Source organism: Macrobrachium rosenbergii, chromosome 9 (assembly GCF_040412425.1).
Source record: "Macrobrachium rosenbergii isolate ZJJX-2024 chromosome 9, ASM4041242v1, whole genome shotgun sequence".
Classification (NCBI taxonomy): Eukaryota; Metazoa; Arthropoda; class Malacostraca; order Decapoda; family Palaemonidae; genus Macrobrachium; species Macrobrachium rosenbergii.
Window position 1 is genome coordinate 45,085,145 of NC_089749.1, and position 27,094 is coordinate 45,112,238.

The 27,094-nt window shown below is 40.5% G+C and overlaps 1 protein-coding gene across 2 annotated transcripts in view; it reads right to left on the bottom strand.

The window, feature by feature from the left end:
* Positions 1-14,755: 14,755 nt before the first annotated feature.
* Positions 14,756-27,094, bottom strand: part of LOC136841748 (uncharacterized) — a 50,387-nt gene continuing 38,048 nt past the window's right edge. For both annotated transcript variants that reach the window (XM_067109003.1, XM_067109004.1), the window contains exon 9: positions 14,756-17,429. In XM_067109003.1, coding sequence (XP_066965104.1) covers positions 15,282-17,429 — 2,148 coding nt within the window. In that variant the 3' untranslated portion in view covers positions 14,756-15,281. The remainder of the gene's footprint in view (positions 17,430-27,094) is intronic.

The following is a 27,094-nucleotide window of genomic DNA, read 5'->3' on the forward strand; positions in this document are numbered from 1 at the left end:
GAGGGTCAACATCCAAAGTTGGGTGATAACAGTTACAGGGTCTAGAGGCAGTACTGGGGCAGACACGCTGGTTACAAGCCTTCCACTCAACAGGCTATCACATGATTCGTGGGTTCGCATGATGAAAATTCACAAACATACAAACAAGCAACAATCCCACTGGGAATGAAATAAACAAAGCAAAATGGCATTCAGGGCAGAGAGTACAAGAATAGCTCCTCATAGCACGATGGACGAAAGCAAAGCGAATGCTTTGTTGAGGGGGGGAGGGGACTCCCACCAGTTGGATGGTAGTTAACTACCTAACCACCTTGTTTAAAAGTTAAGCAGCCATTTCCATTTGCACTGAGGCATATTCCTTATGTTAAGACTGATGGTTTATATATTGTGTACGAACAAACAGTAATTACTGAATACTGCTCTGCGAAATAATCTGCGAATAGGCAAATTTTCTGCGAATAACTTGGAGATACGTTCCACAGAAAAATTTGCGAATAGGTGAGGCCGCAAATAGTCGGGGGTCGACTGTAAAAGATGTCAATCATTTTTCTTCATCATCTTTGCTTTTGTATCATAGATGCATTGTTTATATTTATGAATATACCAAATTAAAAGAAATTTGTATTTTTCCTAACATATGAACAACCTACTCTTTCATGTATGGAGTAATACGCACTTGCATATCTTTGGGTGTTATTGGATCGTCTCTGAAAAACAAAATCCTAACGTGGTGTGACCTGCATTGATTTGCCTTCCGTCATTGTGTGCAGCCACACTCATCCTCCTAGAAGGAGTGAGATCGAAACTGTGGGGCGGTGCGAGGAGGGTAACTTTACCTACATGAAAGTGCAGGTTCATATGTTACAAATTTCTTTCCAATTTGGTATTTGTTCCAACATGTATACAGGCAGTCCCCGCTTATTGGTGGCATCAGTTAATGGCTAATGACATCATTAACCAGATTTTTAGAGCCAGTAAGCGATTTTCAGCGCCGGTAGGGGTTATCAGTGTTGGCAGTGTGGTTTATTGGCATCGATTGCAGTGTCGTGAACACCATTTATTACCATAATTACTGTGATGTTATGGTTATCAACAATTTTCGGTTATCAGCCCTCGGACGGGAATGGAACCCATCGTCAACCAGGGACTGCCTGTACAAACCTACACTTTCATATATGGAGCCTCACCTGAAGGAGGGAGGATGATCTGTCAGGTAAATGTGGGGGTGTTCCCTCTCGATACCCCAAGGGCATGAAAGAGGTGTATGCTGTGTGTACCATACTCATCCCTGTTCCTCATGATGTTGCTGGTGATGTCGGCCCCTCCCTACAGAGCTCCCATAGGGCTCTCTATCATTGTATGAACTGCTGTGCCACCATTACTGGGCCAAAGGTGAAGGTATCTAAGGACTTGTGTGCTATTTCCTTGAGGTTGAAAGAGGTGGATGCCGTCTACCTCTTCCAGACCCTGGCCTGTAGGACCTGACTGTTCAAGTGGTTTTTCCTAAATGCCACCAGCAGTCCTATTCCTTTGATGTTGTAAGCCCTGACTCTGGTTGGGCCTGGATCTTCACTACCATACAATAAATATGCCCTCAAAACTGCCTCTCTCAGCCAGAAGGAAATAGTGTTCCTTGAAATCTCTTGCTTCTGACCCATACTTTAGTGAAGTCTCAAACAGGCTGGTCTGTGGGGGGGCTGTGCACTTAAGGTAGGCTCTCGAGGCTCTAACTGGGCTTAGCAACATTTTGTCCTTTTCATTCCCTGCAAAGTGCATTAATGAGGGGACAGAAAATGTATCGAACCCTGGGTCGTGTGGAGGGGTTCTGGGTCTTCACCACGAACTATGGGAGGAAGGTGAAGACCATCGATGTCCACCCATGGATGTGGGTAATGCCATATGAGAGGGCATGAGGTTCCCCCTCCTCTTTGTTGATGCCAATGCCAACAGGAAAAACCACCGAGGGTCAAGTCCTGGGGTGCGACACCCTTCTGATCAATTCAACGGACGGTTTCCTAAGGGAAGCCAGGACCTTGGTGACGTTCCATTCCGGGGGTTTCAATTTCCAAGGGGAGCAAAATGTTTTCGAAGTTTCTGATCATGTCTGACCAGTCCCACGCACTCAGAGAAATAGAAGATACACTCCTATCCTTCCTTCCCCAGTACCAGGCCAGCCACTGAGAACAGACCTAACATACTGCGGTTTTCATGTGTGGTCTCCACATTGCGTAAGTAATGAGAGGCAAAAACAGATCTACCTTTCCAATACGTAGTTTGAACTATAGTGGAGAGCGACGGATTACGATTAAATGCCAACAAAGTGGCGACTGCCCTCACTTCGCGGGCTTTAACTTTCAACAAGGGTAAGGCCCTTCCTGAATACCCCTGTGGGATTCAGGGATTACTTCTCTCAGAAAGAAGGACAGTGCATTCTTGGACATGGAACAAGAAGGATTCCTTACAGATCACCAGAGGTTACAAGCGGGACCTCTGATGTTCTTAGTTCCTTCACGGTAACCCTTTAGAGCTCTAACCGGACAGAGAACTCTCTCCTGGTCTGTCAGGCCAAGCATACTTGTTAAGTTCTTGATAGAGAATGGACAAGGCCAGGGATTGGATGGGGTTTCATTCTTTGCAAGGAACCCAAGAGTGAACATGCATACTGCATCCCCTTGTGAAACACCAACTTGTTTGTCCAGGGCTAACTCTTTTGGTGACACTAAAAAGAGGGTCTTCCTCATCAAGTCTCTTAGAGATGATGTGTGAAGAAGCTCAAAGGGTGGGCCTGAGAGCCAACAAAGTACAACATCCAAGTTCCAAGGTACAGCGGTTGGTCTGTCCTCTTTCGAAGTAGCAAAGGATTTAATAAAGTCACTAATATCGTGACTTGCTGTGAGATCCAGTCCTCTGCGCCTAAAAACTGAGTTAAGCATGGACCTATAACCCTTAATAGTTGAAGTTGTTAGACCTCGTGAAGAATTCAGGAAGATTAAAAAGCCAGCTAATTTGCGCTAGAGTGGTTTCAGAAGATGAGATAATGCGTCCTTGACACCAGCTGCGGAAAACTGACCACTTAGCCTGGTAGAAGTTGGAGGATTACCGCCTACAGTTGGCAATAGCTCTTGCAGCTGCTTTTGAAAATCCTTTTGCTCTGACAGGCTCCCTGAAGTCTGAAGCCTGTCAGAGCGAGAGTGGACAAACCTTGATGAAAGCAGAGGAAACGGGGTTGCCCGAGAAGATTTCGAAGCTGTGGTAAGAGTCTTGGGAAGTCCACCAAAATTGAGAGAAGGTCCAGGAACCATTCCCTCAACGGTCAAAACAGGGCCACAAGCGTCATTGAGGAGTTGCTGTGTGATTGAGATGTGTTGATGACTTCCCTCACCATACTGAAAAGTTAAAAAAGTTAAGTATACCTTAGTTTTACCAGACCACTGAGCTGATTAACAGCTCCCCTAGGGCTGGCCCGAAGGATTAGACTTATTTAACGTGGCTAAGAACCAACTGGTAGAGGAGGTGTACATGTCCAGGTTGGACCAGTCCTGGAGCATTGCATCTGTTGCCTGAAATTGGTGAGCAATACAGGGGAAGGTGGTGATTTCTCGATGTTGCAAACGGGTCTATCGATGGTTTCCCCCACCGTTTCCACAGGTCGGTGTGCGCCTGTAGATTCAGTGTCCATCCTGTCAGTAGTACCTGTTTGTGGCAACTCAACTTGTCCGCAAGAACATTCATTTTGCCCTGAATAAAGCAGGCCCAAATGAGATCTTTGGCCACTTGGCAAAGAAAGAACGAGTGCATGCCTCCCTGATTCTTTATGTAAGCTAATGTCACGTCTGAGCTGATTGTGACCGTCTTGTCATACGTCACTGAAGCAGTGTCGGAGAGCCAGATGTACTGCTTTAAGCTCCCTCACATTTATGTGGAGCTTCCTTTCCTCTTGTGGCCACTTTCCTGCAACTTCCGAATCTTGCAGGTGCACCACCCATCCCAGATCTGAAGTGTCTGAGAATAAGGTTAGGCTTGAGTTCAACAGATGTAACGATTTTCTGACTGAGAATCTCCCTCCTCTGAGCCACCACTGAAGGTCCTCCTTGATTTCGGGAGTAATGGGGAAAACAAATGAGTCTGGGAGTGTCTTCCTGTGCCAGCTGGCCTTTAAGAACTAAAGGGGTCTCGTGTGAAGTCTCCCTAAAGGCACGAATTTCTCTATGGACAAGAGGGTGCCCCGGAGGCTCATACACTCTTTGGCTGAGCAGGAAGGGAGAGTGAGGAATTTCTAAACCATTTGAAGGCAGGACTGGATTCTTCTCTGAGAAGGAAAAGCCTGAGATAGATGATCAACTGAGTTGGGACTGACTGCGATTTGGGAAAGTTGACTAGAATGCCTAGATCCTGGGCGAGGATGAGTATCTTCTGTAAGTCCTCCATGCAGCGAGTTCTTGAAGGAGAATGTACAAACCAGTCATCAAGATAAAAGAATATGTTGATGCCCATCAGATGTAGCCACTTCACTAACGGGGTGAGAACCCTGGTGAAGACCTGTGTGGCTGCTGAGAGGCCGAAACAAAGGGCCCAAAACTGGTAGACCCTGCCCTGGAATATGAACCTTAAGTACTTCCTGGATTCTGGGTGGACTGGAATGTGAAAGTATGCGTCCTCCATGTCTATCATCACCATCCAATCCCCTTGATGGATGGAGGACAGTACTGATTGATTGGTTTCCATCCTGAATTTTGTTGTTTTGACGAAGAAATTCAGGGAGCTTATGTCCACGACAGGTCTCCAACCTTCCTATGACTTGGGTATGACAAAAAGGCGGTTGTAAAATTCCTTCAAGTTTACGTCTTCCACAACCTCTATAGTCTCTTTTCTGAACAGGGAGGACACCTCCTCTGACAGGGCCAAAAACCTCTGTAAGCCTACAGAGTACGCTGTCAAGCTGATGGATGCTGACGCCAATGGGGGTTCCACATTGAACAGGATGGAATACCCCTCTCTCAGGACTTCTATGACCCATGATTCTGCTTTCTTCACTTTCCATTTCCTCCAGATGTGAAGAAGCCTGGCTCCCATTGGAACACAGAGTACCGGATCCTCACTTGCTAGAGGGTCTGGTAGAGGATTTCTTGATTGGGTGCACTGAACGGATCTTGGTGCATGGACGGGACTGATATCTGGCTCTGCCCCCTCGAAAGGGCTGTGGCTGTAAAGGAGAAGCCACACTGGTGCTAAAAGAGGGCGCAGCCATACGACTTGGCTGCTTAGGTCGTTTTGTAGACTGTGCAAGTAAATCCTCTCATCTTCTTCTGTAGCTCGGAAGCTACATGTTCTAGAGTAGCACTGGGCAACAGATTCCCATGATCCATAAGGGCAAAGAAAAGAGATGACTTCTGAGAGGGAGTAACTCCCTTCGTGGTAAAAGAGCACCACAACTCCCTCTTCTTCTGGATGCCCAAGGCGAAAAGAGAAGCTAGTTCTTGCGAGCCATCACGAACCACCTTGTCCGTGCAGGATAACACTCCCAACCAGTCCGCTGTAAAGTTGTCTTGGAGTGAGGCGCAATCTTCAATTTTCTTCATCCAAGCCCCCATAGTCCAATCTAGAAAGCTGAAGATTTCAAAGACTGAACAAGTTCTTCACTAAATGGTCCAGCTCCGAAGACGAAAAGTAGATCTTGGCGAACATGAATGCCAAACGTCGTGTAGAGTCAGTCAAGCTGGAGAAGTCCCCCTGGGAGGAGGCAGACACTCCCAAAAAGGAGCTTCCCCAGTGGCATAATACTGACACCTCCTTTTTGTCTGACGAGGGGGAATGGTGCAAGCTTAGGTAGCCTTCCCAAGATCTCTCTTGTCTGACAACCAACTCTCGATGCAGAACAAGGCTTTCTTCAAGGAACAGGAGAGAACCATCTTTGGCAGGTTTGAGGCGCTTGCAGGTTGCATCATCATAAAAGCAGAGCCTGGCGACAAGGGAGTCAAAAGAAAGAACAACGGATAGCAAAATAATAAGAATTTCATTAAAGAAGTGTAAGCCGTTGTGGGTTGATCTTTCTCTATGTCTTCTTCATCTGAAGAAGAAATTGGTGAGGGAGCTAAGTCCGGTTGCTCCTGAAGGGCAGACAAAGTCTTCTTTAACAGGTCCAAAACATTATCCAGTCGACGATGGATTGGGTCCAAGGAGGAGTCCTGCACCGCAGAAGCACTGATACTCGTCAAAACTGACTGCGCTGGGTGCTCATTGGGAGCGGTATGGGCGCTGAACATTTGGCAGGCAGTGGTGCCAAATGAGAAGGGAACTCTGTCAATACTGGTGGACAAAAAGTCACAGAAGCCACCGAGAGCAAAGAACCATCCGAGACCGGTGAACACTCAGCTAAAGGCCAATCTAACACTGAATGCTTCATAGATAGGGAGCATGTAAAAGGATGATCTGACACTGGACGATCAGTTACCGAACGATGGTCTGGGCACTCAGCTAGTACTGAGTGCTCGGCTGCATCTGGCGCTCGGAATCCACATGCACACACAGACAACACTGGGCGCTCGACTGCCACTGGACGTTCAAAATGCACTGCAGTCTCTCCGACTGCACATTTGACACCTGGTGCCAGCTGTGCACTCACACACTGCAATCTCATCACCTTCTGGGCACTCAGCCGTCACAGAATGTACCTCCACTGGTCGCTCGGCCGCTACTGTTCGTTTGGCACTCTTCTTATACGGACGCTTGGGGATGAAATACTCAGGAGACATCAGGGCACTTTTCTCATTCCAGAAGCTGCACGAGGGTTCTGGACTATGATCCAGATCTCTGGAACACTTACTAGGAAGCGGAGGGGTGCTCTCAGGGGCAGCAGACCTTTTCAATAGTCTGCAAGACTTGAGAAAGTGCCAGTTACGCTACGCCTCCTGCCTGAGTCGGGGTTGGAGTCACTCGTCGATGAGGTGTGCACATCCACACGAATGCCTTTCCAGCGGCTGTCTGCCAAATCCTGGGACCGCACAACAGGCTCAGTTGAGGGAGCAATTACCCGTGGACAAACCCCACTGACTTCCCTTGGACGTCCAATTTTTCTCCTCCCATGTGTAGGGGAATTTGACAGGGACCTTAGTCTAGGTCTCTAGGAGCATCGGTGGAACGGGTAGCCACCTCCCCCACTGACATAACACTGGCAACAACACTACGAGCACTCATTTGATCCATCAGGATCCTAACCGAAGCCCCAAGCCGGGTTACGGTATCTAGAACATTAAACTTCTTATCTACCCGGGCTTCGAGGCTGGCTACGGCACTGGGCTCGGAAGGGAGGGAGCCAGGTAACGGAGTTTGGCAGAGTTAGAGGACTTGGAATAGGGGAAAAGGCAGTCACAGGTGTCAAAGGTACAGATACTTCAGGAGGAGACAACCTAACTTTGGCTTTTGCAGCCGCCTTTCTCTGTCTCCTTGCAACACAAGAACAAGTTTGTCCTCTACAAATAGTGTGTGTCATATTTAGCAGATGTCAATCTAGTCTGGCAGCCCTTGCTGCAATTCTTAATACTATGGGCACTAGAATCTGACATACTTCAGTCACAATCGGGAAACTAGCTAAGCTAAAATAGATTAGCACTATCAAAAAGAACATTGTACTTCATCAAAAGTTGGCGATGCAACAACCAATCTGTGAAAATTCAATTCAAAACAAAAGCTACCCAACAACCAATGTTCAGTCGATGAGTGGCAAAAATCAGTTGCGCTCTTGAGCCAGGTTGTATCTATTCTTCCCCGAAAGTTGGCAGGGTTGGTTACCTACACTAAACCAATAGAGCGCTACTGTGAAATTTAAAACTTAAGCTGCTGTGAAAAGTAGGAACTAATAGCAATGTAATTATTTGGTAAGTTACTTATATAAAAAATGCATTGTCACAAAAATTATATGAAAATACAATAATTAGTGAATATTTCTATATGAAAATACAATAATTAGTGAATATTTCTCTATGAAAAACACCGCAAATAAGTGAATTTTCTGCGAATAATGTGTACTGTACATGCATTCCACAGAAAACTCCGTGAATAGTTGAACGAGAGCGGCAACATCTCCCTGATTTCCTGTTGGCATTACGTCTCAGTGAGCAGTGTCGGGAGGGGTATCGTTCTGCTTTGTCCCGTTCCTGCTTCAAGGAGGGGCACCTCCACGACCTACTTCTAGAGTGAGATCGGGAACCCCCCCTGACGAAGTTCTGGGATGAATCACTCCTACAATGGAGCCGGTGTTCCTGTTCTGATCCGTCGAAGTAGCGGGACCTGCTCCTCCTTCCTAAAGAAGAACTTCGCCTACTGGAGATCAGTCCTGGGCGGTGTCTCTTCCATCCTGTTGAAGATCTGGAGGAGGGGTTTGACTCTGTTGAGGGGGATCTCTGTCTCGCCCAGCTATGTGAATGGAGGTTCCTCTCTTCCACCCTTTGGTATGTGACTGGCTGGGAAGGGCTGTAGGGCGACTTCATCTGCTCCTTTTTCCCTTATCCCCACCCAACTCCCCTGACTCTGTCATTACACTGTCCTGTACCTCTTCCCTCTTCCCTGAGGAACTGCAAAAGAACTTGCAAAATGTGTTCAGGTTTCTTCTTATATGCAGACCCAGTGGGAGGAAAAAGATCCTTACCGGAAGTCACAGGGAATGGAGAAGTAGTTTGCAGCGGCACCAATGATGGGGGAGGGAGGAATGGAGGTTCTCTGAAGATGAAGAAGGTCTTCTTCCCCCATCTTCTTTGTATTTTCCCCACTGAGGCAATGGCATACTTCACACTCTCTTAACAGCACCTCGTTGGAGCATTCCCAACCCCTGCACAAGATGCACACCGAATATGGGTCTACATCTATCTGCGAAATGAATTACTACAGAACTTATCCTTAACTGCGCAACAATGTGTTTCAGGCTTCCCATTCTCTTCCATCACCGCAGAGAGAGAGAGAGAGAGAGAGAGAGAGAGAGAGAGAGAGAGAGAGAGAGAGAGAGAGAGAGAGAGAGAGAGAGACATGAACATAGGGTGTTGGGAAAAACACAATCACGTGTGATCATGTGGGCACAGAAAATGCTCTTCTGACCCACGAAAAGGTCTCACAAAAAAAACTTTCCACTACGTTACTAAGGCTATACAGCCTGGGAAGGAATCCCCCTTAAAAAAAAACAACACTTAATTTATGCGATATTCTCTTCGCTCCAAAAGGAAGAAGCATGTGGGTTACATTCTGGTCCACAACTCTTTGCCCTGCACCAAGGGACAAAAACCAATGCACAATGCACAGAAACACCGATATAATCTACAGATGTGAAGGTGCACACTAAATGCGGCAAATATGGTCAGACAATCGCTTGGCACAGGGAGTGCATACTCCCAATCACAAAGAACTAAGAAACAGTATGAACGAATACGAGAGACAACTTGGTAAAGGTGCAAACTCTAGGATGGCTATGATCACAATGGCGGAAGGCAGCTTGACCAGGTATAGCATTAGGATTTTCTTTTTCAGAGAGGATTCAATAACAGCCAAAGATCGGTAAGCATGGATTACACCTTAAATGAAAGTGTAGGTTCGTATACGTTTCGGAACAAACTTTTTTTCAATATACACAGCTATATTTATTTATATTAAAAACTATACTTTATGGCATCTGTATCTAAATTTTAGCCATTGTTAACTAAGAACTACAGTACTTTAAGTGCAAAATTCATTCTTAAAGAAAACTAACACAATGTTTGTATGGACTCTGTAAATGAACTTGCCCTGACACACATCTATGAAAATTAACCCTGTTATAATTACAAATAACAGATTTTATCTTCATATGAATAACCCTGATGCTCATTATTAAACAAAAACTTGGCTTATTTTGATTACAGATTCATTAAAAAAAAAAAAAACTCAGAAAACACACCCTGCCAGGTTGCTATACAACAGATTAATCTAGACATTAAAGATCACATTTTGATATGAAATACACTCTCTTTACCAGGTAGAGAGGCATACCGAAGTTCAGATGAGTAGTGTGAGAAAGGTGCAATGGAAGGCATATGTCAGTTACCCTGAAAACAAAGAAACCACCTTCCAAGGTTTGACAGGGAAGTGTTGGTCATGGTTTTTCCTGCATACCCTAAGTCTAGCATACTTAACAAACGATTTCATTAAGTAAGGAATTTATGAATATGACTTTTATTTTTCTAAATGTTTCGGGTAACAAAGTACGATAATTTGCAGTCTTTTTAGGTAAGGTGCCAGTTTTAACCTTGGAGGAAAGATTAGGGTGGAGGCGATGTCCCGCGGAAAAGGTGAAGTCAGGTTGACAGCTGGGCAGCCATATTGGTCGTGGCAAGAAGCTCTGGGACACTCACGGGAGTAAACCAAGAGTGACCGACCTTCCTTGTCAGTCAAATCCATATTATCATTCGAGGGAAGTGTGGAGTTTTTTTATAGCTAATTTTTACAGAATGCCAAGCTCTTGTTCAGCATTTGGTTGCACAGCAAGATACAACAAGTTACAAGATCCTACTCGGACATTTCATCGGTAAGTGAATTTCAAATTATGCATTTCTAATTTCCATAATTTACTCATAGAATTAGTGTACAATAACGTCTAGTAAACCTAGGTGTATACAGCTTTTAAAAAATCCAGGTGGATATGTTCATGACCCTAAAAATGTGTACAATCATTTCCCCTACATTTTCTTATTTAGGTACCTTTACAGACAATTCATTGGTTTTGTTTTAGCATGACAGAACTTTTTCAAGCCAGGTAAAAATAGCTAAGAATATTTAACTTAATAATAATAATAATACTAATAATAATAATAATAATAATAATAATAATAATAATAATAATTGATGTCGAAAATAGAAGTTTCAGAAGTAAGGGTTAGTGTGTGCGTTTAAATCATTGGGCCGGTTATTGTAAGTTGTTTTTACTTGTAGTTGACTAGTGGCATGTTCATGAATTCCCAGGGGAATCGTCCAGCTTTTAATCCTAAAACCCATGTGGACTAATCCTATGGTCAGTATAAGCAGCTCAGAATTTTTGACCGAGATTAGCAGATGCCATAAAATTTGCCCAGGTGATTACTGTTTTGGTTTAAGCTCTGTTGACGTGTTGGCTTTGTATTCAACCGAACTCTTCAGAATTTTATATTTTGTAAGCCACCCGTCTTCCCTGCTGAGTTTTGATTAAAATAAAGCGGAGATACTGAAGAAATTCGTTTTCTTTCTTTCTTGAATTCTTTTTAGTTTCAACGAAATGTAAAAGAGAAAAATATGTATACATACATACACACGCACACACACATGTATATATATATATATATATATATATATATATATATATATATATATATATATATACATTACATACATACATACATACATACATACATGTACATACATATATATATATATATATATATATATATATATATATATATATATATATATATATATATATATATATATAATATAAATATATGTGTGTGCATGTCTGTAACTACTTGATAAACATATCAATCAAGTTGCAAAGATTAAATAAAAATAAGCAACTGCTTTTTACATTTGAGCAATAGCTCCACAACCACTAGACCTATTTTACCATCTTTATCTAATTTATATGTATATATATATATATATATATATATATATATATATATATATATATATATATTATATATATATATATATATATATATATATATATATGTGTGTGTGTGTGTGTGTGTTTTAAACTTATCATTAGGGTTTTTATGTTTTATCAGGAATATCTTTTAACTGGTTGTATCTCTTTTTTACAGTTTTCCAAAAGATGAGGCTCTGAAGCAGGAGTGGGTTCGGAGGATGAGGCGAAAACTTCACTAACGAAATATTCATTGATATGCTCAAAACATTTCCGTGAAGAAGACATAGATCGGACATCTCAGTCAATGGTTTGGATTCGAAATGGTGCTGTTCCTCGTATCTTTGAAGCATTTCGAAGCATCTCCAGGAAAATCATCCTCCAAAGAGAAAAGCGTCAACGAATCGTACTGTCACTGACAATTGTAATGATTCACCTGTATCAGTTGATGTGCTTCCTTTGCAACTTTCCCTAATGTTCCGACAGAAGTGGAATCATTGAGAAAGGAAAACGAAACATTAAAACGTAAGCTTGATAACAGTGAGAGTGAACTTATTGCTTCAAAAAGAAACTCAAAGTGCTTCAACAATCGAAGCGGCGTCTGGCAAAAAGAAATGCTGATTTGAAAAGTGTTCTATCAAATCTTGAGAAAAAAAGGTTCATGAGTGAAGATAGCATAAATCTACTTGAAAATTGTGCTGGTGGTGTTTCGGATCTTCTACTGCGACAGATTGCTAAGCATAGTAATAAGCCCGTTCCAAAATCTTATTCTCCTGAACTGAGGAGCTTTGCACTGACACTTTACTTTTATTCCCGCATGCGTATCGCTATGTTAGAAAGATGTTTGAGACTTGTTTGCCTCATCCGAGAACAATCCAAAAGTGGTATGAGAGTGTAGATGGCAATCCAGGCTTCTCTAAGCCTGTTTTTCAGCCTCAAAATTGCGATCTGAAGTTGCAACTAAAGCTGGAAAGCCTTTGCTCTGTGCTTTACTCATGGATGAAATAGCCATTAGAAAACATGTGGAATGGGATGGAAAGAGGTGTTATGGCTATATTGACATGGGTACAGAATTGGACAAGACACTGACAGTCTGCCAGTTGCAAGGGAGGCTCTTACTTTCATGATCGTGTCAGTGAATGATGGCCGGGCTTCTGGTTGGCTATTTTTGCTAGCAGGATTAGGGGCAAGAGAAAAGGGAAATCTAGTCCAACAGTGCTTGACTAAGCTCCATTCAGTTGGAGTTACAGTTATATCTTTAACTTGCGATGGAGCATCCTCAAATTTGTCTATGATTAAATACCTTGGTTGCACTTTTGAAAGTGATACCGTTGAATCTGCCTTTCCTCATCCTGTGATAAAGAAACCTGTCTGCATATTCTTAGACCCATGTCATATGCTTAAGCTTGTGTGCAATTGCTTTGGAGATAAGAAAACTTTAATTGATAAAGACAGTAATTTTGTGAAATGGAAATACATTGAATTGCTGCACGACCTCCAAGAAAAGGAAGAACTTCATTTAGCCAACAAACTACGGGCTGCACATATTGCGTGGATCAGGAAAAAAATGAATCTTAAGTTAGCAGCACAATTGCTTAGTGAATCGGTTGGAACCTCTTTGAGATATTGTCTCGATGAAAATATAGGTGAACTTAGTGGTTGTGAAGTGACTATTGACTTTATTGTGCTCTTTAATAACCTTTTTGACATAATGAACTCTAGAAATTTGAAATCTAGGGGCTACAAATGTCAGTTCAGAAGAGAAATATTGACCAAATCAAGGATTTTCTTGTAATAGCTGAAACGTATATTAGATCATTAAAATTTAGTGATGGCCAAGATATAATAAACACAAAAAGAAAAACTGGATTTCTTGGTTTTCTCTTTTGTATAAGAAGTCTCAAATTATCTATGAAAGATATATTTCAGCTTTTGAGGCACCATTGACATTTCTGTTGACTTACAAATTAAGTCAAGACCATATTGAGCTTTTTGGACAAATAAGGAGTATGGGGAGCTAACAACAATCCCACGGTTAGACAATTCTCAGCTGCCTATAAAAAGCTACTTGTGCATAACGACATAATGGATGTTGTTAAAGGTAACTGTTTACCATTAAAATCCGTGCCAATATTAACAGTTGCAAGTACATATGGAAATAATGCATCTATAAGAGGTATAAATATGTCTCTTTTGAGAAATAAAGTTTTAGATGACTGTGATACGGATGAGACAAACAACGGTGATGATGAATATGTTTACATTCAAGCAATACCCATTTGACAAAATGTGCAAACCACATTGTTGTATATATTGCGGGTTTGTGGCATTTTCTTTGAAAAAGGGTTTACATTGTGAAATATGCATTGATGCATTAACCATGTCGAATGGCAGTGATCGCCATTCTCTTGTTAAACTGAAAACCAAAGGAAAATTGATAAACCCATCAGATGATGTAATAGACATATGTATAATTTGTGAGAAGAAACTAAGAGAAATGATGTCCTGTACAAAATCTTTAGTAAAACAGATTTTCATAAGTTAGTCACATCAGTTTTAGCAGTCTATAAAGACAAAGAAATCTTTACTAACTTTGGGTATCATATATGCGATACTGATCCTTTGGACAATCATATACATTTATTAACAAAAGCAATTGCTGAAAAATATTTGAATGTAAGGTACCATTACGTTGGAAAACAACTAACTGCTAAGCTGCAAACTCAAGTTTCAGTGAAGAGTAGACAATCATACACAAAACTTATCCAGTTTAGCGGCCAATGATTTAATGTGAATTGCATGTTTTTTTTTTTCTTTCTTTTTTCATGAGTAAAATGATCGTGCTTTGATTTCTTATGTTTTACCAGCACTATTGTAAATATTTCCTTAATAAACAACAGTAAATACTGACGTATTTAGTGAAGAGTTTTGAGTTACCCAAAGTGTCCCACTCCTGCTTCTTGCCACGACTGGGCGTGGCCGAGTACCTGTCAACCTGGCTTCACCCAGGAGTATGGCTTAATCCCCTCACCCCGTCTCCAGGCCAATATTCTACCTCTATGGTTTTAACATACAAATGTGCAAGGCCTTCAAACATGTGATGTACCAGTGACACACCACTGCAAACATTGATGCTTTATTCACATTAAATAATTAAAAGATGCACATCATAAAAAATACTAAAATTACAAATATATCCAAAAACATACAAAAGTTTTGATATGGCACTAAATATAAGTAATATTTTAGCAACAAAAAACCAGCAGAAAAATATTCCAATTTACAAATTGTCAATGGGAACCATGTTAACTAAAATTTTTGCATGATTTTACAAAGCTGATCTGTGGTACTTAGCTTATGGGAATAATTCTTAGAAAAAATACTCCCTTAACTTAAACCAATGCATTGTATACATCAATAGAAGCTATGTCTTTATTAAAAAAGGAAAATACGAGCTATAACATGTAAGACAAATAATGACAAAAAAAAACATAAAAAAACTAGAACACACAAATGATCAGTGATACAATGATAATGAAACATTATTGATAGTAAACACTAGGAATGCTGCAAAACACCAGTAATGGAATGAACATGCGATTGAGAAAGGTTTGAACTTGGAAATAATGCACTAAATTAATATTATTTACCTGTACTGTATTCTAATAGGCGAAGGTCTTACGCCAGAGCGAGGAGGCAGTTTTGGAGGAGTTTCTGTGTTCTTTCCAATGGCCTTGAACTGATTGAAAGGCCGAATGGGAGTTACTGGTGCAACAGGTGGCTTAAAACTTTTCTCATTACATGTTGGTGCTGGTGGAATTGTGGCTTCACCTTTAAAAGCCTTTGGTACTTCATGAGCATGTTCTTGTTGAACATTAATCCATGTGCTTTCCTTCAAAGGTGAAACTACTGCAACTTTGGCTAAATTAATGGGGGATCTATCAAACTGAAATGATCTCTGTCTTGCCTTTATCAACTCCCTTGGCGTTAAAGTACTTCGATTGTTCATACTTTTTGAATAACTTAACCTAACATTGCGCCTTTCAGAAGCTGTACTACGAGGTGGAATGTTTTGCTGGGGTGTAGTAGAACGAAGTCGTGAATTACTTTGACGAATTGGAGATACAGTGTGCAAGTTATTAAAAAGCTGCACATTGGCAGTAACTTTTTTCTGCTTCATCAAAGCAGCCAGTGAAGGCCTTCCATGATTTCCCTCAATAGCAAAAGCTCCTTGTTGTTCCTCCTTGTCTCCATAACTGAATTCTGCTGCTGGCACCCACTGCTCTTCCTCTACATCTTTGCCTGCCAAAATCACTGCTGGTAGAGCCATGACAGAAGACTGATTACCCTGGTCTTTTATGAGAGATTCTTGATTCTCAGTTTCACTCAAGTCCATGTGTTCCTTTGAGGAACTAATGCTGCTGTCTATGTCTTCTGTACCAAGGCCACTAAAGTTTTCAGAGGATGGAATCTTCAAAATTGGAAAAGATGACACCAGTGATGAAAGGAGACTAGATCTCCTGCGGGTTAGGGGTCCAGGTAGAAGTTCAACAATGCTATCCATCAAATTTTCATCCAAACTTAGGGATGGTATATCTCCTAGACTTCCTTTCAAGTCCAATTCTATGCTGTTTTTACTACTCTCATGACTACATGGCTGCTGGTGGGGACTTTTAGCAGAGGAAGCCATATCAACCCTCTTACTGACAATTACTGTGCGATTTGAACAGTTTGCCAAGGCCTCCTCCTTCTGCAGAGGTGAAAATGAGCGCACTACAAAAGGAAGACCAGATTTGACAGAATTTGGTTTTCCCCTTCGTAGAGAGCCATTTACAGGAGTTTGCATAAGGGGTTCTTTCATTTTTGGGGTCTGGTGTGCTTGTGCTTTGGGAGTGTCTTCTATATTAATCATACTTTTAGCAGCATTCTGCACCAGTTCTCTTGAGCGGCGTCTTATAGTACCAATTTTACGTTCACTCGGGGATCTCATAACCCTGTGTTCACCACTCCTACGATTACGTATCTTCAACTCCTTGTCTAATCGTTTTGAGAGATTCTGGGATGGACTGCTGCCCAGATCTTTGCTCTCCACTTTCATGCGTTCATAAGCACTCTGAATCATTTCTGAGTAACTCATGTTCTCTGAAGTCAGAGAACTATTTGGAAAGTAAGTTTCCTTCATCTGCTGTACATTGGTTTTGTCCATTTCAGCTTCCATTGTTTTGACAACTGCTTTTATATCATCATAATGCTGTTCTAGTTCTTCCAGTGAGCTACTTACTGTTGGTTTGGGCATCATGCCATCCCGTAAATTGCACTCTGCCCCATCAGGTATGCCTCGAGGCCCTAATGTTGAGACATCTGCACCATCTGGTTCATTTCCAGTAGATCTCCAGTCCAAACTGCTCCGCCTCACAATGCGTTCTGGCTCTTCAAAATTACCAGCTCTTTTAACACCACCAAGAGGAACATCACAGCTCCTACGCTTCAGAGCTCTAGTCTTTTTTAGTGGCATCAATTCAACAGAGAGATCAGAGTATGCTCGAGGATAACCTTTATCCTCTTTTGGTTGCCCTAAAGGTTCAACTCTATCAAAGCTTTGGCGGTTCATACTACTGTGGATTGTGTGAACATTAAAACCCGGGGATTTGGAGAGTGTTCGAATTTTTGATGAAAATGACTCCTTAAAACTCGATTTAGGGGTTGCTCTATAGGGCGACTGGGTGAGTATCTCCCATGTGTCCTCGATCTCTCGAATGGTAACGGGCTTAACAATTTTATTCCTCTGCCTCTCCTGGAAAATAAACAACTGATAAAAATGCAAGACCAAAACACTTGCCCATGTCATTGCCAAATTACAAATGATAACTATCATGCATCCTGCTTTGTAATCTTAGATATTCTTTACATTAAACCTACTCCTGACTAAAAAACATCTTTAGAAAAATGTCAATTTAAAGTACAGTCGACCCTCATTAACCCGGATATCGGATAAGACGGACACCGAAGAGGGTCAGCCAATTTAAAATATGTAATGTTCAACCACGATTTAAGATAGTTACTGTTCCCCTGCTTGTTGCATAACGTTTTCCTTTTTTATTTACCAAAAGTAAATAAAAACTTTTCTTTTATATTTTTATCTTATATATACTGTTCTGCATTTATACTATACTTTACTGAAATGCTTTTAACTTATAACCAATTTAACTTATGCACGGTATGTACTGTCATTAAGAAAAGCTGTTGTCTGGATCGGTAGGAAGTGTTGTAGCCAATCACTGAGCATTAACAGTTTTACCTATCTGCTGCCTGACTGGTAGCTACAGTACGATGCTTTGTATGTTTTTTCTTTCCTGAACAGTACTTGTGTTTACGTGGCAAATGACATGAGAGAGAGAGAGAGAGAGAGAGAGAGAGAGAGAGAGAGAGAGAGAGAGAGAGAGAGAGAGAGAGAGAGAGAGAGAGAGAGAGAGAAATTCCCAGTTCTCTCTATACAGCATAATTCTATCCTCAAGAGATTAAAGAGAAGAATTTTGTTTTGAAGGTATGTTGATGCAGCTTTAGTAGTATCTTCTGAAGCAAAAAAAAAAAAAAAAAAAAAAATATATATATATATATATATATATATATATATATATATATATATATATATATATAATATATATATATATATATATATTTTGTTGCTGAAGAATCTCTGAACCAGCAATTTTGCACTCAAAGTAACATGAAGGAATTCATTCTATTCTTCATGTAACCAGTAAAATACATACACTATTAAAAACTATGTATTGTATTCAAAACACATGCACTTATGTCACCGTCAGCTTCTCTGAGCAAAAGTTCTTTCTCAGACAGAATACAGCTAAAACAGGATTGGCTGGCTGGTTCCCATGGAGATCTGCTGGCCAATGACAGCCCTCTACTTCTGTTCTATTTATAGAAATATGTCGTGACAGCACTAAGTTTGAACGTTGCCATGATCTTGATTGTTTGACTGCTGATGGCAAAAATTACTCAGTAATTTGCTTTATATAGTTATTTCTTTATGAAAAAATGAATTCAACAATAATTTTAACTTTAATATACTGTCATGAAAAATCCCACAACAGCCTGTTTTGGTGATGCGTCATCACTTGCGAATCCTATTCCCGGTCTGTCCTCAGATTTATGACTGTAAACTGATGATGACATTGGTAACAATAAAAAAACAACCCTCTCCAAGATCAATATGATGAAGTGTATTTTAGTCTTACTTATCGTTAAAATTCACAAGTTGAATTACAATCATTTTGATCACGTATATTTTTGCGTTTTACGGAATGTCTTTGTTGAAAACAAAATGTGTTAGTGAACTTATGGTCTTAATTGTCCCACTATTTTATTACTGATGATCTTAATCATCTCACATTTATTTAACAGTATATTAATATAGATAATAATAAACCATAATGAATAAATAAAATAAAAAACATGGAAAAAAGGAAAAAAATCTTACTCTTCGTTTTGGAGACTCCACTTCATTTTACTTAACAATTATGCGTTTATGTCTCAGCCTAGGCATCTACATATGCAGCTGAATTCTATCATTTTTATCATGTTTTATTCTTCATTTTTTAACTTTTACCATGAGCTTTAATTCAAACGTTTCTACACTGGTTTATTATGCATACTCTTTATAAAAATAATGAAATACAGTATATTTATAGGTATGTATATAATTATTGCCGGTTAAACTGGACTATCGCCTAAGATGGACACCCTGGGCCCCCCATTAGTCCGTCTTAACGAGGGTCGACTGTACTGTACTCCTGCCAATCAGTTACTGATCTCTTTTACTTACCAATACATTTTTTTTTATAGTTAAACAAAAGTAAACAGTCACATTCAATAAATCTGGCAGCAGCCTTCTAAGTTCATTTTCATTAGAAAATGTGTGTTCTCATCATCTAAAAGAAGCTTCAATAATTATATAAACTGTAGACACATGCTTATTTTGATGCAATATTGCCTGAAAAACACATCAGATTCCTAAATCAAACAATGCTTGTTTCAAAGAAGAACTGTGTGTAACAGACTTGGAAGTCAATATTACTAAAAGTACTGTACAGTCACTACCCTACTTACAAACAAGTTACGTTCTGGACGGTCATTCATATCTTGAATTGTTCGTAAGTCGGTTTTTAATACGTATTGCATAATTTTTGTTTGTTTACATTCATGAGTTAACTCAGGAGTCATAGATTATACTATTTTCACTACATTTTTAAATCATACCGTATCATAAAGAATTACTCTGGATGCTAGAAAGGTAAAAACAGTCATGCAACATTCAAAATTTAGTAATTTTTTCCATGCTTTGAAAGCTATGAACTTGGAGAGAATTTCGCAAGAGTGGCATCTGACATCGGAAGTTCACACAGTAAACAATGCACACCTCCATCTTTTGACAAAAATACATACTACACGTTTCCTATGGGGAGCGGAAAATAGAAAATGGGTTAAATCAGGAAGATAGAAATAAGTAGGGATATTTTACAAGTATGAACAAGTATTCTCGATTGTAAGAATACATGGTAGTTAATCATGAGAATACTTAGGACAATCAGGAAAGGGGTTAAAGGAACAGGTTCTTCTTCTTCCTCGTGTTGTTCCTTGCAAAAATTCTTACTAGCAGAATACGCGTGCAGAGCAAAATTTGAACTTGTGACTCTAATCTGTTTTATCTCTGAATGTTCATAACTAGGGTGGTGACTGTTCACCCCACTGAAATTTCTAATCTTCACTGACCACAAGTGCTATAAAAGCCCCTTAAAGCTAGTGTCCTATAAACTTTTAAAACTATTATCCTATAAACTCTTTTTTACAACAAATTAGGCTTTCTTTACATAAATCATAAGAAGCTGGTGTCAACAGTGAAACATGTTGTCAGTGTGGGCATAAAGGGAAATGAAGATGCCATTATAGCAGCTGGATTGGCTTCTACTTTAACCATATAAAAAACAACCATTCCCATTAGTGACTGTTTAACATCTCTGGAAGCCATCTTTAATAAATGAGAAATTTCATGGAAACTGAAATTGATCAAAACCATCATTGGACTGTAATATGTAGTCTCCAAAGCATAACATGTGACTTGCCAAAGTAACTACCCAGTCTCTGAATTGGTCACACTTGTTGACAATGATATTTAATAAATAAGCCACGTGACCCATCCACCTATTGCACAGAACGCAGCCCAACACTAACAATTAAAAATACTTTATGTTAATATCAAAACTAACAGCAAATGCTGGAATGGAATGGAATACAGAATTTAAGCCAAAGGCCAAGCACTGGACCTGTGAAGTCATTCAGCACTGAAAGGGAAATTGACAGTAAAAAGGTTCGAATGGTGTAACAGGAGGAAAACCTCGCAGTTGCACTATGTGGAAGAAAGAGACTATGAATGGCAGTACAGTAAAAGGAATGAAAAGGGTTGCAGCTTGTACTCTACGAGCTGTGTTAAGTCCTGTGTGCACTTGTACATCACCTCATTTTGACTTTTGATACTGTAAATATGCTGTTTCTAGAGCATTTATTAAGAGGTAGCATGTCGGGGTTTATGGTCGTTTGTCCACCGTATTGAATCAAAGATGGCAGCCATTTTGGACCCTGGTGCTAAATAGCGCAATTGTACAGTTCTACAATCATGGGCATGTTATATCTTGTTCGAAAGGAAATTTGATACTGAATGCAATTCTAATAGAATTTAAGGCCTAAAATGAATCTACAAGGAAAAATTTTGGGTCCCGGCTTATGATATTATAGAGATAGTTTTGCAAATACAGTAATGCTCACTTTGTAATAAATTTGATGATAATATTATTGTAGAACTGAAGGGCTAAAATGGGTTCTAAAGACAAATTGGAAATTTTATCCCTCGTATTCCTAAGGTCTGATAATTTTTTACTAACCATCAAAATAAAGTATTTCCACAAAAATAACATGTAACTCCATATGTATACTTCATCACTAATAGTAATACAAATAGAAAACTGAACACCATTTGATGTGCATAAAGGTGCTTGCTGGTGTTATTGATGTTGTTCTCAGTCCCGTCATGGTTGTTCTGGATTCAGCAGATTTTTGCATAATGAACTGGCTTCACATTTACAAAAACTGCTACATGTGATTTCCCTCTGTCGACATGAGCGAACACTTGGTCGGACACACTTTAAACAGTTACAAGGAGCTGGGAACTCATCTGGAATGGGTGCTTTTGCCATGATTACTGGTAACAAATGTTCATCATCAGCAAGCATGTATCCAGAGTCAAGAGGATTCAACTGAATATCTTCAATGAATGGAGCATAAAGCCACATGTAGCACTGCAGGTAGGCCCTTAGAATATGTTGTGTGATACAGGCAGATGTAGGAGGAAATCTCTCTATATCAAACTGATGATATTTTGTATGATAAAGGATGAAGCGAAGCTCATCAAAACTCTCAAAATCACATGACGTTATACATTTGAGAAGGAACTTCTCAGCCTTAGTAATGATCCCATAATTAACTTCTTCTTTTCCAAAGTTGCACAAGAAATTTTAAGCACCTTTTCTCCCTTCGATGAAAGCTTTTCTTTTCTTACCAGCTTTCATCGAAGGGCAATATATCTACAAGATCTGAGTCCATGGTCCTAACCAAGTTGTGAATGGGAACTACTGTACACTTGTAGACTGACTATGGCCAGATTTGAACCAGAGTTCCTCCAAGTTAAAGACCCTCAATTTACTATAATGGTGTATTTCAGACACAAATACATCAGTGTCTGGAGATGCAATGACAATGCTATTAAATCTCCCAACTTTGACAGCATGGTTAATGTGAAACATTATTTGATCGTTGCTTCCTCAGGAGAGCATGCAAGTAGTCGCTCAGTTTTGACTGATCCATTTACGACAATGAAACACATTGTGTCACTGTCTTTATGTGATCCACCCAAGAGGAGACACCTGTCAGTAATGTTTTCCTTGACCCACTGACTGAAAACACGTTGAAATGCAACCTTGTTCCCCGAGAGGGCCCAAAACTTTTCTGTCTCAACAGGTAAAGGCTGATCCAAGTTAGATACATACAATACTACACCTTCTGCTTTCTTTCTTTGATTACGCTCACTGCCTTTGATGCTCCAATCCTTGTACAAATCAAATACAATGTCAATGCGACTGCATATACTTGAATGAGATTGAAACAAATTCCGCAGATTCCGTGCAGTCTCTGTGTTTTCAATTTCATCTGCTTCATTGGAACTTTCCTGGCATGCCCTATGAATTCTATGATAATGCTGCGAAGATACACAGTTGATGATAATGATGATGGTGTCTCATTAGGAAATAATTTCATTAGCTCAGTAGCAAAATCAGCCTTTTTTTATTTACATATGAATCCTTCCTTCACAAAGTTGAAGGAAGTTGGCATTATTTCAGATCTTAGCAAAGTTTGAAGATCAAAGTTTCTTACGCAAGCATAGTCACTGATTTGCAGGAACTTTAACAGTACAGTATCTTTATCTAAGTCATAATTGATCTGGGCTGGTGGAGGTCTGATGTATAATCTTCATGGTGTTCATCAGTTCCTTGAACACCCTTTTCATCTGTGGACTTTCATCTTGTTCTTCAAATGCCATCAGAGATGCCACATCTCGCTGAAATTGTTTGATGTACTTGTTCAAGCAGTTCTTGTGATGCATAACACCTGCAGCAAAAACATCGCCAGCAGTCTTTACGAAGACTGTTCTAGTGTGGACACTGTCCTTATTGAAAGCAGTAGCTGTGAGAAAGTTTTCTGCCAGAATTCCATCGCAAATGCAATATCTTTTAGTATTGCCCTGAAATTTTATTTGGTTACAGATAATGCATGGTTTTTCCTTGGAATTCGAAGCAGCTGCTGTTTTGGCTCTTTTCTGGCAGTTCTCAGGACTTGATGAAAATGATTCAGTAGATGGTTCAAGGGTTCATTGGCATGTTGATAGTTTTTGTGAATGTCTCTCACCTCTTCTTTTGTATACAGCATAGCATGTCTTGACATGATATTGGATTTTTGACAGATCACGCTCAGATATATTATTAAACAGGCCATCCTGCAGTATTTTTGAAGTCTCTATTATAACAATTCTACCGTCATGGATACTAGTGAGTTTGCTGTTTGCCTGATTGTCTTTCACGTTGACAAATGACATAAATGAGCTGTATTGTAGACGGTGGGCCAGATGAACTGACATAAAATCGTAATCACAGAAATGTACTTACATTTTTACCATATGAGCTGAGTTAGGTCCCACATGCACTTTCATGACCCTCACTTTCACCTTTGATATTAATATTTTGTACATCTTTACTTACTGTTTGTTAAATATTAGCAAATTAGCCTGGTAAAACTAGTTTACAGTGCCAAAGTAAATCATTACTTAGGATTTTTGCAAAGATTTGTTGTTGACCCACCTGACTGCCATCTAGTTTAACTAATAATAATAATAATATCTTGCAAGGACACCCTCTTTGAGGTAAACTTTGTTGAAAAGAATGGCACTCTATATGCCATTAAACTTATATTTCACTTTCTCAACTTGGCGAATGTTTCTTCGTTTCAGCAGGCAACTTATAAAGCAGCTATCCAAAGTTCACTTATTATCCGGCGTGTCAGTAGTCGCTTGCTACCACTGAAGGAAGTGAATGGCACCCAGGGTACATGCAGGGAGTATTTATACCTGAAAACAGGATTTCAAAAGAAGGGGTGATTTTTCATTGGTCAGTTATATTCCACGAGCTCTCCTATTGCTGCAACTCTGGCTGATTGGTGAGGGGGCGGCTGTATCGTTGCCTCAGGGGCATGCCTCGTTCTCCTGACGGTGGTCGGCTGGAGGAGGGTTTCCTGAGCAACATATAGTGTAGGTTTCCACCACAGAAAAGCGAGGGCCTCCTTATAGCAGAGGCAGCGTTGGTCCACATCGCCATTGTGGATTCTGGTGTTCCTTACGATCTGTTGGCATTGCCATGTTCCCTTGTGCAGTGTTGGTACACCACCTCTTCAAGCAGATGGATAGTGATCCCCTTAGAAAGGCGAGTAGTTGTCACACCAATGTTAGAATGGTGGCATTCATTTTCAGGGCACAGTATTTGGTAGACAACTCCTCTCTCTTCATGGGATCACTGCTGATGGAGGGGCTGTTCTTTATGACGTATTAGGCAGTCCTCCAGTCCTTGTAATAGGTTGTAAGGTCAACTGTCATGTCTACTTTGGCAGGGTTTACGTGAGCTCAAATGATGTTGTTCATGGCTACCTCATCTTTCTTGTATTCCTTATTCATGTATCTCCTGTAGAATAATTTTCTGGTCCTTGTGTCCTCCTGACGGGCACGGTTTTTCTGCTCATATCACCTGTCGATGCTGTTCCTCGATATTCTCACTACTTGATGGTGAGGATATCTGTTGTTAACTAGTGTCTGGGCAGTGTGTTCAAGTTCATTGGAGGTGGTGCTCCAGGAACAGCAGTGGGAGAGGGTACAGCCAACACAGGCATTTATTACTGACATTTTGAGTGCCATTCTTTTCAACAAAATAATAATAATAATAATAATAATAATAATAATAATAATAATAATAATAATAATGTGTGGCAGTGGTTTAGCTCACCAATGGACTGGTTAAGCAACATTGGGGCTGGTCAGTCATTGGATGGGTGACTGCTCTCCTCAGCGTTGATTCCTTGGGAAAGGATCTTTACCATAATTTCCTCAGCCTACTCAGCTGTAAATGAGTACCTATTCCTGATGGGGTAGGGTCCAGCTATGGGTTAAATAGCAAAACTCAGCAATGATGGAAGGAAATGGAAGAATAAACTACAACAACGTAAATGGAACCTCTGGCAACAGAGGAGCTTCGTCCGGCACCCAGGTACACAACCCAATCGATGGGGAGGACGGTCAGGTACCTGGAGGTCGTCATCTAGCAACTGACTACCACAACGACAATAACCAGCAACTAGAGACTGGACCTACAGAGGCAAACCAGAAGAAGAAATGGTCAAGAGAAGAAAATAAGGAAATATGGAGATGCTACATCAGAAGCAACCCAGCAGAAAGGGGATACAGAAGAAGACTGGTCAAAATCTGGAATGAGAGAAATAACACCCCTCAAGCATAACAGAGGCTGGCAGACCAAGTAAGGAACATAAAGAAAAAGAACTGGCTCTCCACAACAGAAAGAGAGGAACTGGAAAGAGAAATAACACCCAGCAACGAAGGACAAGAAGACGAATTAAGGGACAATGACACAGAAAACAACAGGAATGATGAGTTACCAAACAATAACACACGAGAAAACACTGAAGATGTAACAGAACGGTCTGAATGGTTGGAACAGATCAGAGAATGGATGGAGCCAGATACAGAAAGAACACAGAACCCCTCCATGAAAGCCAGCAACACAAAGAAACTAAGGGAGAAAACAAGTGAAGTTAATGAAATAAGGAGACTAATCCACACCACCAGTATCAGAGAAATAAATAACCTGGCATATGCAGGAGCAAGACTCATAGTAGAACTCATGGGGATATGAACACCAACACCACCATCACAACCCGCCCAAACAGAAACCAAAACTGCAAACTCCTTGGAAAAAGCGCCTGGAAAAACAAATCATGGCGATGAGATCTGACTTGAGTAAACTGAGAGATGGCAGAAAAGAGGCTAAAAAGCAAGAAAACAAGAGAGGAACTGAATGAGAAATACAAAGTACAGGAGAAGGGACTAAACAACACAATAGAAGATATAAAACAGAGGCTTAAAGCCAAAGCACATAAGATCCAACAGTATATGAACAGGAATCAAGGATACCAACATCACAAACTCTTTGCAACCAACCAGAAAAGACTATACTGTACAGCCAACTAAGAGGGGAAGACAATCACCAGGAAATTCCTGAAGCCGAACCAAGTAAGACACTCTGGACTAAGAGGGGAAGACAATCACCAGGAAATTCCTGAAGCCGAACCAAGTAAGACACTCTGGACTAAGAGGGGAAGACAATCACCAGGAAATTCCTGAAGCTGAACCAAGTAAGACACTCTGGGAAAACATATGGAGCAATCTGGTATCACACAACAAACATGCAACATGGCTCCAGGAAATCAAGGCAGAAGAAATGGGGAGAATAAAGCAAAGATTCACTGAGACCACGACAGACACAGTCAGACACCAACTAAAGAAAATGCCCAACTGGAAAGCCCCAGGTCTCAATGAAGTCCACAGATACTGGCTCAAAAACTTCAAGGCCCTACACCCATGAATAGCAGAACAACTCCAGCACTGTATCACATACCACCATGTGCCCAAATGGATGACCACAGGGAGAACATCATTAGTACAGAAAGACAAGAACATGGGAAATATAGCAAGTAACTACAGGCCTATCACCTGCC